Genomic DNA, 15024 nt, shown 5'->3' on the forward strand with positions numbered 1-15024 from the left:
GTGCAACGTGGGCCACAATGTTGCACATAAAGGTCGAAAAGTTGATTCAAATTATTGAGATGTATGCAAGAGGAACACGGCGGCCTTTTACACTGTTTTCATTTGGCTTCAGGATGCAGCCATTTCTGCAATGACAGGTACTAACGTCTTAGACCGTACTAAACTCAGGCCTACAATCAAAGATAGTACCGTGTGGCGGTACCAACTTGCTTCAAGCTTACCGCTATTAGCTATCTATAATATTGGTACCCACGATAGAGAGTAAATAAACAACAATTGATTAGACACACGCTCTGCCTGGAGAGATCGTATAGCATTACACGCAGCGAAAAGTTAATCTCCAAAACTGGATCGTCACCAAATTTTAGTAGTTAAATTATTATACATGAATAGAAAATGCATGCAAACACCATATGTGCCTGCTGGACCAGGATACCCTCTAATCAAATGAATGGTACAAATATTAATCTGTTTAACAAATCACAATTCACAATAAGTCCTATTAGTTCTCACCATTAGCATTAACAGAATATTCCCGTCCCAAAAAGGCGGTTTGCTTGCTCTGGAAAAGCTCCCAGATGAGATCCAGTTCCGCGCTCGTTGATTCGTTCAAATATAGGTCTTTAGGCAATAATTCATACGCTCTGGCTACTGCACAAGAGGTCATTGCCGCACGGCACGTGAACGTGAAAAGCTTTACAAACAGCAGCAGTGGAAGTTCAACGCCGAGCACATTTGTCGGGAAATGTCCTCGACCATTCCGAGTTGACAGTCAAAGCGACAAGTCGCTACTAGCTATGTCCAGGTCCTACGTGCTATGTGTGTACGTAGCACTAGCAACGAGTTGGGTACGTTCAACTGGTTGGTAACCATAGTGAGAAGCGGGGGATACCCTCGATAGCATGGATAGTGCCAGATAGCGATGCGCTCTTCGAACTTGGGACGCCTTCCGCCCTTCGCACCGGGTGTGTTGATTTAGCATTGTTTCACTTTCCGGTGAATCCTATTCGAGTATGCACCTGCACTGTAGGTTCCGCCTCTATCTATGTACCTCGGTTATGCTTTGGAGCACGTCTTTTCAAGCAAATATTTGTTCAGTAAATTTAATTCCGAGTACCACGGCTTGAATAGCAATTCGGCGTTCTTCGGTTTCGATTGAAACGTTGCGACTGGAATCTGTTGCAATCGAATGCTCACTGTTGTGAATGGGAGTTTTTTTTACAGTAATCTTACTGAGTATCAATGAATAGGTAAAATTGTTTCTATGAGAATTGTTTCGTTAGCTTCGTGATGTTCAATAAGAGGTTGATTAAACATTCTAGTAGCATAAAATACTGGTGCACAGCTGACCTTCCTTAGATTTTGAAACTGCCGTAACTATAGCTTGATTAACATGAAAAGATCACAGCCTAACGAAAGCTGACTGCTGTTTCTGTATTCATTCTCTTGGAACAAATCCAAGGTACACGTATCTGGTAGACCATCCTTGTTGTTTACTCAAACTGTCACTGCAAGCATTTAATGCTTTACAAACCCAGTCTCTCAAGCTGAAAATTTCCCTATTCCTTTCTGGTACGCTTTTCTAGTAGATTATCATCTCATTCAAAATCGAAACAATTGTAAACCTCTCGATTCGAATACAACCTAGTACTGTTAACGAACACTCATGTCCCAGAACAAAAGAATATAAATCACCACTTTCTGCTTATGCACTAGAACAAGCTAACGTAGCTAATCTAAAATCATAAATCAAACAACACAGCTGTCGAGGCTGACTGATCCCAACAGGAACCATTCCGCTCCGGAACACCGATAGATACATTGTCATAAACATGTCCTGTTGAGTAAGCACCTCTACACGTAACCCTATCATGGTTAGGTGTATCCTAGTTTGTTCACATATAATACAGATGATGGTAAGGGAAGGGGATTAGGGGAAGGTAGTTTCTGCGCCGGAGACAATCTAATGCTTACCGGATATGCCGTACGGCTCTGCCAGGAAAACTGCAAATCGTCGATGCCGGTCTTCATCGGAACCACGAAGCTGATGGCATAGTCGTTAATGGCCCCGTCTCGTACGTAGAACAGATCCGCCTCGATACCTGTAGTGGAAAAGAGATAGAGAGCAAAAAAAATTAAAATGAATATTTTAGCGAGCCACAGAGTCGCTTTCACGAGAGAAATACATTAAAAACAAATTTATCATGATAAAGTGGGGTGACGGGGTAGAATGGAAAGTATTTGCCGGATGTTTTTCTTTTTCGTTCGGTTTTTCTTCTTTCGAGTACTTGCCGGCTCACTGAACTCTTGTCGGGCGCGAATGCGAAGGCTAGCGGGCTGAAAGCACCCGCGAGATAGAGACAGGGGCAGAGAGAGAGGGTGTCAAGCGAAAAGTTCAAAAGTAGACACGTTGTCAGCAAATATTTTCTCATTAGTTTTAAAGTTGGCCTATTCTATTCATTAGAGACGTGTTGGGTGGTCGTTCTGTTCGTGCACTTTGCCGAGTGGTTGGAGATAAAAGTTTTTTTTTCTCAAAGGAAAACACAACTTTTAAAGCTGAATTCATAAGCTTCTTTCATCGTTATTGTATTTGCTGGAAACTGATATGATAAGTTCGGAACAGGAAAGAAGATTGGAAGCGAATAATAAAGCGTAGGTCTCAGAGCCGAAAGTAATTTAATGTCATATGCAAGCAAACTCAATAGACTGCAGAGAAATAAAGCGTGTTTATTGTATCCGATTTTCTCTGACTATGTCAGTCGGAATGGACCACACATCACCAAATGAACCTACAGTATGAAAAAAACTTTCTTTTTTGACAGAGGTCGATGCGTGTGTTACCAGCCATGGATTTTTTGTATATTAAAAAATAAGAACTAGAGCATTTTCAGTGTCATCAGAAAACACACGACTATCTTTCAGTTCGCCTACTGTTAATGTTGCTACTGCTGTTTAGGTGATTGTTTTTAATTGCTTTTTTCGTTTTACGGGCTACGATTGTTAAATAATCCTCCTTGTTGTGTGCTTCTTTGCTGGATTTTATTACGAAAGTTCTGAGTCGTTATTAATTCAAAAAAAGTTGGATTTGGTGTACCGACTTGGACTCATCACATGCAAATAAGTGTTATGTGCTATCTTATGACAAGCGCCATTTAGGACATTTCGAGAAAAACTATTTTTATAGTTTGAGAAACTTATAAATGGTATAAACAATTCACAGACGACAATTGATACTTCTATCTATACTGTATTAATCTCTCAAATATTCCGAAGAACGGTTGACAATATTGCGAGTTGTTACTAAAAATGTAAACAAAAGTCGCACTTATACGTGTTCTAATGACAAAATTTGTATGCGTTTCTCATTTCTTCAAACTTTGACTCCATGACCGATTATGCTCAATATAATTGTGAAAATGTCTGTAACATTCTTAATATACTTTGCACCTACGCTCGCCAGCCACGGACCTAATGTCCTCCTTTCTTCCGTAGCTACGCTCCTGTAAAATCCATAAATCCTATGTCAGTCGAAAGAAAATTAGGTTGAAGATTTTCAAAGTGATTGCATAACCTTTCTATATGAGAAAGGCAAAGACAAAAATTTGCCAAAATGCAAAAAAATCAAACTTTTTCAATTTTTTTTCGAGATTTCATCAAATTTCGACGTTTTGTGCATTTTAAAGACATTAGGTATCAAAAATATAAATTCGATTTTCAAATTTTCCTATTCAGTTCCTACTTTTATGAACTCAGAAACCGTCGTAGATATCAAATATATCAAAGCGACTTTGGGGTGTCACTAGTGATTTGAACTGTTATAGTGGTATCAGTTTATATGTGTGGTCGCACTTTTAACCCTCAAAAAGGCAAGCTATAATTGTGACTTCAAGAAGCATCACTACTAAGACCCAACGAAATTGTAAGCCTCTTTTTTGTCGTTTTATCAGTGAGAGAATCGAAGCGCCGAAACATTCGATCATTTGTATTTCAAATTACAAGTTCATTGAAACTAGAGAACAGTGACTAGCCGGGCCTCTGAGATTCTTTGCTTTTTGAGGGGTGTAGCCGTAACTCCGGAAACGGATTCAAATCGACATAAAATTCAATAGCAGCCGAACATTTTTTCGACTTACCATCAAATCTAGTCGTTTCATGCATTTTGGAGGTATTTGGCATCGAAAGTACGAATTCGATTCCTGAAATTTCATGTGGTCCCCCAAAAAAATGGTTCCGGCTTATGTGGGAATTTCATAGGTGACCGGAAGGATTTGTCTATATTTCCGGAACCATATAACCGATTCGTACGAAATTTTATAGACATCTATGGCTTATATACCTTTCATTTGGGACTAAGTTTGTGAAGATCGTCCCAACCTTCCCCGATAAACTGTTGTGAGTTTGTTAATTTTTATAGGTGGCGATTCTTCCGGGGCACTTCCGGAACTGTTTACGATGGTCAATGCGGTCGGCGACACTTCGGTTGGCCGTCAATGACCTAGAACTGCTAATGCAAGTTGTATGACACAGATATATTCATGCCGAGAAACTGATGTGGACAAATTATAACAAGATTTTCTATTTAACCGTACTCTTCAACTCGTATCTCCTGAAGCAAATGTCGGATCAAAATAAAATCCAATAGCAGCCGATGGGAACGTTGTACCTTTCATTTGCGACTAAGTTTGTGAAAATCGATTCAGCCATCCCCGAGAAACCGATGAGGAAATTTTATTGTCATGTCTGCACATTCACACATACATACACACATACATACACACATACATACACACAGACATTTTCCGATCTCGACGAACTGAGTCCAATGGTATATGACACTTGGCCCTTATTTTTTGTCCGTTTCAGTAGATTTTGAACCTTTGAGATATTACGATTGTAACGGTTTATATGGGAAATTCCTGTGTGACCGCATTAATCAACCTATAACTCCGGAACCTATAGTCAGGTCGGAATAAAATTCAATAGCAGATAATGGCAGTGTCATTTCTTTCATTTGAAATCAAGTTTGTTCAAATCGATCAAGAATTCGTTGAGAAATAGACGGGATATTAACTTAGGAATTTGACAAGTTCCCCGAGGGCATCAGAAACCGTCATAGGTGGCCAATGTGGTCAAAACTACTTCAATTGGCCATTATTAATCTAGACCCGCAAATTCAAGTAATGTTGCATGCATTTTAGTATGTATTGCATCATTTGGATATCATGGTGGTACCAGTTTATATGGGAATTTGCTGTGTGACCGCACTCTTCAACCCGAAACTCCGGAACTGGAATTTCGATCAACAAAATAGCAGCCGATGGGAAGGTTGTACCTTTCATTTGAGACTAATTTTGTGCAAATCGGTTCAGCCATCTCTGAGAAACAGAAGTGACATTTTTTTTCACATTCATACATACATCGGTTAAAAAGTCGATGTTTGGAGCGATTGCATAACCTTTCTATATGAGAAAGGCAAAAAATCATCAATTGATGATTTTTATTAACTTTTATTCTATTTATTATTATTATTTTGATATTTTATTAACTTTTATTCATATCTTTGGCTTCATTTGGTCTAATAATTCAATTTTTTTGGTCTTTTGACTTAAGTACCAATACCTTATTTAGGACTGGTGGTATCCAACGGGGAAAAACGATCGGAAATGGTGAGTGAAGCTAAGCAATCATGTGAAAAAATTCCCCCCAGAGGCGAGATTCGAACTCGCAACCTTTGAGATTCTGGTCCAATGCACTAACTCTTATGCTATCCCTGGTTATGGTGACATCCCAGAAAGAACATATGATTATCCCACTGACGACGGTGATCGTACCCTGCCTGCAAAGCGAGAATCACACACAATGGCAGCTAATCACCCCAACACATTTGATCTATTTAATTTCCCCGCTAGATACCAAGACCCGGGTTTTTATTATCGTCTGATGAATTTTTTTTTAGTTCATTACCCATCGTACTTCGGTGCGTGAAAGAGCTAATCAGGACTATCGATTTCTGGTTCCTTGCCCAGTGAACAGAGGTATGACGGGAGCGAACCCGCCCGTTCGAATTAAACTAATAATTATTTTTTTTAGTCTTTTGACTTAGGTGACAATACCTTATTTAGGACCATTTCCGATCGTTTTTCCCCGTTGGATACCTTCATTTGGTCTACAAACAATCGGTGAGATGCATTTTGAAGGAAACGAGTCAGGGAATCCAGAAAAAATGGATACTTTTGGTTACAGTGTTGCCAAATATGCTATATTTCCAGTTCTCTCAATTCGTGTATTTTTGTTTTGAAAATGATTATGCCATTGTGTTTCTCAGGTAGTTTTACACATACAAACATCTTATACATCAAGATAACTTGATCCAATCCCCAGACACAGTCATTTGAAGCAAAAAATTAAACATTTCTCAGCATGTTTCTCGCTATATGTCGGTAACCAAGCAAAATGTCAAAATTATGAAAACGTCACTTTGTAAAAATTTTGACGTAGGACTACGTCATTGTTTGGGGGTGCACTTTGCAAATTCTACAAAAATGGTATACACTCAGGTTTATTTTACGCGGGGATACATGTCGCGTAAATTGAAACCGCGTAAATAAAAACCGCGTAAATTTCAAAATCCGCGTAAATGAAAACCGCGTAAATTTCAAAATCCGCGTAAATGAAAACCGCGTAAATTTCAAAATCCGCGAAAAAAATACCGCGTTAAAAAAACTTGAGTGTATAACGAAAAGTGGTCCAATTTTAAACGCAAATAATTCAGCCATCTCACCCAAAGATTTTTGATATCATGGCATTAAAAATGTTAATAATGTACAACCTAGTCAAAATATCGCGCATTTACACACAGAAAGTGGCGCTTCCCAAGTTCGGCACGATCTAATTGTGTACCTAGCGCGCTACGCTTCTATGAATGACGTCATGATCGACTATTTAAAAAACGGATATGGCCAGACAAGCTCAGTTGCCTGTTGATCGCCAGGTGGAGCAGATCACTGCGCTGTGTGTTTTCACAGCCAGTGAGCTGAGTTAGACGCTACCCAGTGCAGTTCAACACGCGACTGAACTTGCCTGTTCAAACACTATGCTGTCTTTTGTGTTGTGCTCGTTTCCAGCACACTTTTACATACAATCTCGAACATAATTATTCGTACATAAAATCGTTTGTACATTCGAGCGCCATTTGCAAACACGGTTAACATAGTTTCGTGGTAATAGTCGTTTCTTTCGCTCTACCCATCATCATTAGCGTTGACTCATTTTGCTTTGTGCGCTTGGGTTCAATGTTTGAGGCGAATGTGTAGGTAGGTATATCTAATTTGTTACCCTTATTCACAGATTTTTCTGTAATGTCATAGATTTTTTTCACAATTTTGATCACAGATGGCAAATTTTTGGCATTTTGATGAAAATTTCACAGATTTTTAGAAATATTGTGATTTTTCACAGATTTATCGGAAATTTATCACAGAGTTTTTTCCTGTTATATTTTTACTTTTGATCTATATTTCCGATTTTCATATTCTTATATATTTGAAACGACTTTGCGAAGCATGTTCTAGATATTTTTGACCGAAACATAGATTTCAATGTGGCATCCCTGTTTGTTAGCGGTTGCATGCGTAACCTGCATGATAGCAATCGGTGCTTTCGTTGCGCAAAGACGAATACTTTCTTAGCAACAAATTTACGCGAATCGATGGAAAGCACAACAAAAGTTTATTAGTTACGTTCGATCAATTCATTGATTCATTTCCACTCAGTCTATCCTATTTTGATTCTGTAATAGGTACATACTACAAAGCCTATTTATAAATGAATACACTGCCACTCGAAAACCCGTTGCAAAAACGCATCTATGTCCATATATAAAATTGTTTTCGATTCTTGTATATTAAAAATATACATATACGATATACAGGGTGTTTGGTTCATGGTTAAGAACCTCTCGGGGGGTGATAGACTCTCATATTTGGAGAAAAAATTGTTCTACACATACCATCAAATCTCAACCGATACAGAGTTATTGAACTCTTTGGGTAAAAATCTTATTTGTCTTAAAATACCTCTAACTTTAAAAGTACACTTTGTATTTTAAATCTTTTAGTTCCATTCGAAAGGTGAGAAAATTTCCTATTCAATGGTGTTCTCATATCTTTAAGTTAATTAGTTTTAATTACCTTTTAGCTGTAAAGTAGTTAAAAGTTAGTGTTTTTGAGGAGGTTTTTGCTAATTTTCTCGAAATAATGAAGTATGATAATAGCAATATCCATTATCTGAAAGTTGGGTTTTAGGACGATTCATAATTTGTTCTTGGATGACATATTCATATTTCTTCTCATTTCTTTGTAATTTCATTACGATACTTTTCCTGTAACCGACTTGCAAGTGCTTAAAAGGCTCTAATCTGAAAAATATGCTTTATATCGTTGTTTACAAGATTTAATTGGAAAGCTGAGAAAATGTCCTATCACTGCATGTACAAATATCATTTAGTTAAGTGTACTAAATGATTTTTTACTAACGAAATAGCTCAAAATTTGTGTTTTTCGGAGAGTTTTTTTTAATTATTCTTATTATTAATCAACAAAATTTATCGTTACTATTGTTCATTTGATGCCCCTTAATGTTCTCTATAACTTTTTATTTGACACTTTGTCTATATCTCTTTTCATTTTGCAGCTATTTAATAGTTAATACAGCATGACCTCGCCACAAATGTAGTGGGTTCGAAATCGTTATTTTTGCATAGGAAACAATGTGATAAAAACGATTTTGCATCGAAACCAAAAGAGATAATTGAAAGGAGTCAAAGAAAGAACTGTATAACTTGCTGAGATGCATTATTTTCATGATAATAATGGTGATGTTTATTATTTACTATTTTAAGAAAATTAACGAAAATGCTAATAATAGCACTAACTTTAAACTAATTTACTTCTAAAAGAATACTAAATTCACTTAACTGAAAGGTATTAATATATTTTTCTCTGCAGAATTTTCCTGGCTTTCGAATAAAAAGAAAAAAAGTACAATAAGTGCCATACTTTTTCAATTAGAGCTGGTATTAGTGAAAATGAGATAAAAATATCCAAGTTGAATAACCCAAACTCATGAAAATAAGAAAAGGTAAGTGTATTATGTCAAAGAACGAATTATGCAGCTCTTCAAGACTAACAATCTGTAAGGCTACTTAAACTCATTCGCTGAAACATATGAGGGCATCACTCAATGCAAAGTTTTCTCACTTTCCCAGTGGACCTAAAATATTTGAAATACAAAGTATACTTTTTGAGTTTGAGGTATTTTAAGACAAATAAGTTTTTTACATATAAAGTTCAATAACTCTATAACGGTTGAGATTTGATGATATGTGTAGAACAATTTTTTTCTCCAAATATGACAGTCCCACCCTCCGAGAGGTTCTTAACCATGAACCAAACACCCTGTATGATTAAGACCACTGCATTCGCTACATTTGTATGCGTACTAGGGTATACCAAAACAATTTTTTTTTAATTTCTCAAAAGTCCCCCCTCCCATATTGTGGCAAATGTCAAAGTAAGCCCAGATGTCAAATTTTACATCATTTGGATAATTCTAGACTCCCGCCCACTTCGACTGAAATTTTTGAAATTGGTAGCATGGGAAAATATGGAGCAAAAAATATAATTAATGCTATAACTTTTGAAGTGGCAATCAAATAATAACAATTTATACAAGGGAATAACCTTAGTATTTTAATGGAGGTATTTGTGTTTCTAGAAAAATACGGGAAAGCGAGTACTGGGTCATTTTGGCCCAAAAATCCCCTATTTTAAAAAAAATTCTGCTCCTTGACGCAAATCATACATATTTTGCAGTTTTTCTAATGTGAAAAAATCTCAGAAATTGAATGGAACCTTTTTTACCTTTGTCCGAATACGAGAAGTTGGGGTTATAGGGCCTTTTGTCATTCATATTAAAGATTATCATTTTGTCGTGCATAATAAAATATATTCGTTACCGGTAAAATTCAGGAACATCAAATTATCTGGCATATAGTCTCTATTTCACATTTTTATCATAAAATCGCACATATTAACTCCATTTAACAGCAAAATTCTTATTTAATTTACTACTTTTAGTGTAAAATACGCTTGGAGATAACATGAGAAAATCTTCCATCCTGGAAAAATAGGAGAAGTTGAGGTATTAGGATATTTAATGAAAAAAATGTGATTTGTAATGTTAATGTCAAAAAATTGGATGTTGCTAAATTTTACCGCTAACGAATCTATTTTTGTTGTATTTTTAAGAATTTTCCACGTTCAATAAGTAACATTTTATGAAAATTGATTGAGTAATAATAGAGATATATGCACGAGAAAACGATAAAATTTAATATGAATGACAAAAGGTCCTATAACCCCAACTTCCCATATTCGGACAAGGGTTAAAAAGGTTCCGTTCCATTTCTGAGATTTTTTCACATTAGAATAACTGCAAAATATTTATGATTTGCATCACGGAGCAGAATTTTTTTTTGAAAATAGGGGATTTTAGGGCCAAAGTGAACCAGTACCCCACTTTCCCGTATTTTTCTAGATACAGAAATGTCTCCATTAAAATACCAAAGTTATTTACTTTAATAATAAGTATAAATTGTAATTTCCTGATTGCTACTTCAAAAGTTATAGCATTTAATATATTTTTCCTCCATATTTTCCCATAGCACCAATTTCAAAAATTTCAGGCGAAGTGGGCAGGAGTCTAGAATTGTTCAAATCAAGAGTGCTGATTCAAATGATCCTTAGTGACAAATGTAAACAAACTGAGTAATTTGCAGCACAGCATGTGATTACAACATAGCTAACGAATACCGAAACCCAGGACTCATTATACCCAGTATTTACCAAAATAACAAGCATTATATAAAAAGACGCAAAGTTTTCATGATCATATTTTGAAATTTTACACTTGAGACCTTTTAAATTGAAAGGACATATGCGTGAAATATTTCAAAACCTCTGCAACTGTTCATAGGCGCCATGCAAAAACGACGCAAGATTAATTTTATTCTATGTTTTTCCCAATGCACTTAGGTACCTAGTAAAAACGTCCTAAGCATCAAAATAAAAGGAAATTATTTTCATCTGTTCATGCGACTTATTTTCGAAGTTGATTTTAGAAAGTATAATAAATAATAATTTAAAAGCTTAGTTATTCTAAAATAACATGCCATTCGTTGATTTTAACCACTTTCAGCCAATGGTTTGTTAATATAAACTAAAGTTTCCTGCATTTTTTTTCTGCAAGACTTCTTTTAAATCCAGTGTAACTATTTACCATAATAATGAAGAACATTCGTATTCCCGAAATCATTTTGTCGAAAACTTTGAAGAAATTCAATATTCGTGGTAAGAGCTTTGCTGAAAAAAGCCTTAAGTGCAGCGTCGTATGCTTTTTGGGCCCGAAAAAAAGGCCTATGTGAAAGGTCCTATAATTTCCAAAAGGACGCATCATTCTAAAGCGCCTAAAAACTATATTAGCACTAAACATTTCATGTTTTTGGTATTATTTAGCTGAAGAGCATAGTCCTTAGACTGTCTTGGTATTATTGTTTCATCAAAACACATATTTGTTCTCTATTTGTTTTAGGTCTCTGAAACTTCAGCCTCGTTATTCTCAGTTCGAGCTCAATATCACTTAGGACCTTTTGAATAAGTACTCTTGAAATGATGTGGAATTTGGCATCTGAGCTTACTTTGACGTTTGTCACAATATAAAATGGGGGGCCTTTGCGTACTTTAGGATAGTTACAAAAATGGCAAAATATAACTAGAAAGCTTGGTCTATACATGAAATGTGATTATATTGTCTAAAATTTGATTTTTTCACCGGTTCGGGTTTTTTACCACACACAATCGAAAAGTTTTTACAATTTTTAAAAGCTGATCTTGTGCTATAAAGATATAGTTCCAGATATTAGTTCGGTCACGGTTTGCTGTCTTCTTTCTTCAGACTTTCTCAAAAAAGTTTAATAGGATTCGATCACCTACTACAAATGAAATGACCTGATAACCAAGAAGGTTTGGTTCAATATGTAACATTCGATGTTGATTGGTTGTGCTTAAACTATACGTAGGAAATATATTTAATTTATTATTACTCTAAATGTACCGTAAACCGGGGTGACATTGATTACTTTTTGAAGTAATCATTACAAATTTTTAGACGCAACACATTTTTTTCAAGTTTAATATTTTTAAAACGTGTACTGATATATGGAGAACAAGATTGGATGGTTTTACCTAAAACTGTTTTTTCCAAAAATGATTTCAAGTTGAAGTCCGTTTTCGAAATACGGGGTGACTTTGATAACCTGCATGTTCACCCACATTAAGTAATTTATGTCGATGTTTTTCATTCAGATGTTTGTTAAAACTAATACTGAAAATATACTCATTGTTAAATAGATGTTAATTTGTATACAAAGTATTTCAATGTACTGTAAAATCCGAGTAAACAAAATTCGTATAATTTGTGTGCAACTAGTATAAAAGATTCTGAAAACCTTTAAAATTACCAAAATTATTTTATTTCAGTATTTTCTCAATATACAAAAAGTTTCATCCATTTTCACACGTTGGAATATTGAACAATAAAAAAAATGTTGCGAATTTTAGCTTTAAATAATTGGAAATAATTGCCAACTATTTTCACAAAAAAATGTATTTAAAGAAAACAAGTAAATTTGACACATCCCATTCTAAAGGAAAATAAAAACTCGCTTGTAATTGATTACTCTTGTCTAAATCTGAGATTTATTTGTTTTATAAAAAGTAGACACTTTACGAAGCTTCGTAAAAATTACGTAAAACCAAATTTCGGTTTTTTGTAGTTTTTGTACCCAAAAACCGAACAATATACTCAAAAATTATAACAAATCAGTATTTTATAAATTTAGAGTAAAAATTATTTCAAATTAAATTGATTCGGTAGACTATTCTGGTGTGATAAGCGATCTACGAAAAAAGTATCAAGTGATCAAAGTCACCCCGATGATCAAAGTCAGCCTGGTTTACGGTACTAAGAGAATAAATATTTTACATTAAGTAGTACAGTCCTACGTCTACAGTTTATGCAACCCCATAGGAAAATCAAATTATATGAGAATCCCTCCAGAGAATCCTTTAAAAATGCGTCAATTGAATATGATACATGATGAATAACTAAGACTATATTTACACATCTTTTACATTAACACTTTTTAACGATTTGATTTTTCATATTTTTAAGCACCGAAATTTTTAAATCAAAAATCGAAACGATGTGAAAAACTTGGCGCTACGATTTGAAAAGATCAATAAAATCTTTTGTGAAACCAGTTGACATACATTTATGCACAAAATCCATTGCGCGCCCTAGTTCGCTTCCAACGCTCTCGGAATCAGCTCGGAATCAGCTGAACGATTACGACACATGATTATAATCTCATTATAGCGATGATTATCGTTCGTGCTTTCCCGCTGTCGGAAGCTTTTTTGCTGTCACGCCTTCGCATTTAATCAGTGTAATCTAGATATGACTTAATCCACTTCTTCCCATTCTCTTTTATCTCGCATCGCTTCCACCAGCCAACGCAACGTTTCCCATAGCAGTTGGTAAACAGGAAAGAGCAAAAAACAGCAAAGGCCCTTTCCCCTGAACTGACGTAAATTTTAATGAGAAACTGCACCAGCCGCAAGAGTTGCCCGTGTTTTATCGCATCTTTGAGACGAAAGCGTAATGCATATACATAAGCCGTTTCGCCATACCGTCATACCCACGGGATCACGACGGAACTCTACGGTCCACAGCTTGCTGAACAAGGCTTGGAAAATTGACCGGAATCGGATTGCCACTGAAAGCTACTGAACTGGGTGGATTGCAACACGGCGAGGTGGACGAGGTGACGACAATTCCAGCTTCCAGGCAGATCTGTTTCGCTGCTGCATCAGTGTTCTTCAGAGCATGGGGAATGAAAGCATATCACGGGGGGATGCAGTTGAAATAAATCCGGATGAAATATTTACCTTCAGCCTTACTGCGCCCCGGCCTGGAAACAGTTGTTTGACTGAAATGGTTCAACTATCGGTGACAGCTTTGCGCAAAAGTTTACTTTGCTCCAAGATGTGTTGCCAGAATACATTCGATTTCTGATTCACCATAAATCTTTCCAAAGCAATGTGGGATCTGCTAAGAAATTTTACAGATTAACTTTAATTCCTAATTAACAAAAAAAATTAAAATTCAGGTAAGTAATGTGGCGTATCTAAATCAGTTTACCCCAAAATGGTTTTTGTCATTAGATTATACGAAAGTAGCACCGTACGACTTTGAGATAAGAATGTTTATATTAGGGGAAGATGGGGTAAAACGCACCCCCGGGGCAAAATGCACCCCTTGTTTAAATCGAAAACTGCTGAAAATTTGTAGAAAAGGGTAACACCAGTCGAAAGTCCGTCATAGTTAACTTACACCGTCAAAGTTTGATAACCATACATCAATAGAAACTCGAGAAATAAACAAAAAACAATAACGTGCTCTTCTCATGTAATTATTGTGGCTCGTGCAACAAGGATTTTCAGCTGTTATAAATGCCGTTTTACTATTATATCAGTACATTCCAGTTCTATTTATACCGTTACTCAATATTCTGTCGCACTATATATGAAAAATTTACTAAATAGTTCACTTTTTGCAAAATTTATATCTCTGCTCCATCGGGGGCAAAATGCCCTCTTCTCTGATTTTCCTGGTTTTTAATCGAAAACAGAAAAATCGTTCTGAAACCTACCAATTGCATAACCTAAGGCTATTTAATGGCACACTTTTGTGAAATCTCGTTAGAAAACAAAACTACTTGCTCGTTCGCCGAGCATTATGCCCCGTTGTTGCGGTGCAATCTACCCCGTTGTTGTAGTGCATAATGCCTCGTTGTTGTGGTGCATTTTGCCCCCGCACAGGTGCGTTATGCCCCGCTTATTTTTC

At 36.0% G+C, this 15024-nt stretch overlaps 1 protein-coding gene across 1 annotated transcript in view; it reads right to left on the reverse strand.

Moving 5' to 3' along the window:
- The window catches only part of LOC131693211 (tyrosine-protein kinase Drl), a 245305-nt gene that overhangs the window by 182847 nt on the left and 47434 nt on the right, over window positions 1-15024 (reverse strand). Inside the window, exon 2 of the mRNA XM_058980860.1 lies at window positions 1975-2102. Within this exon, the coding sequence (XP_058836843.1) occupies window positions 1975-2102 (128 nt within the window). The remainder of the gene's footprint in view (window positions 1-1974; window positions 2103-15024) is intronic.

The sequence above is a fragment of the Topomyia yanbarensis genome, chromosome 3, assembly GCF_030247195.1.
Source record: "Topomyia yanbarensis strain Yona2022 chromosome 3, ASM3024719v1, whole genome shotgun sequence".
Classification (NCBI taxonomy): Eukaryota; Metazoa; Arthropoda; class Insecta; order Diptera; family Culicidae; genus Topomyia; species Topomyia yanbarensis.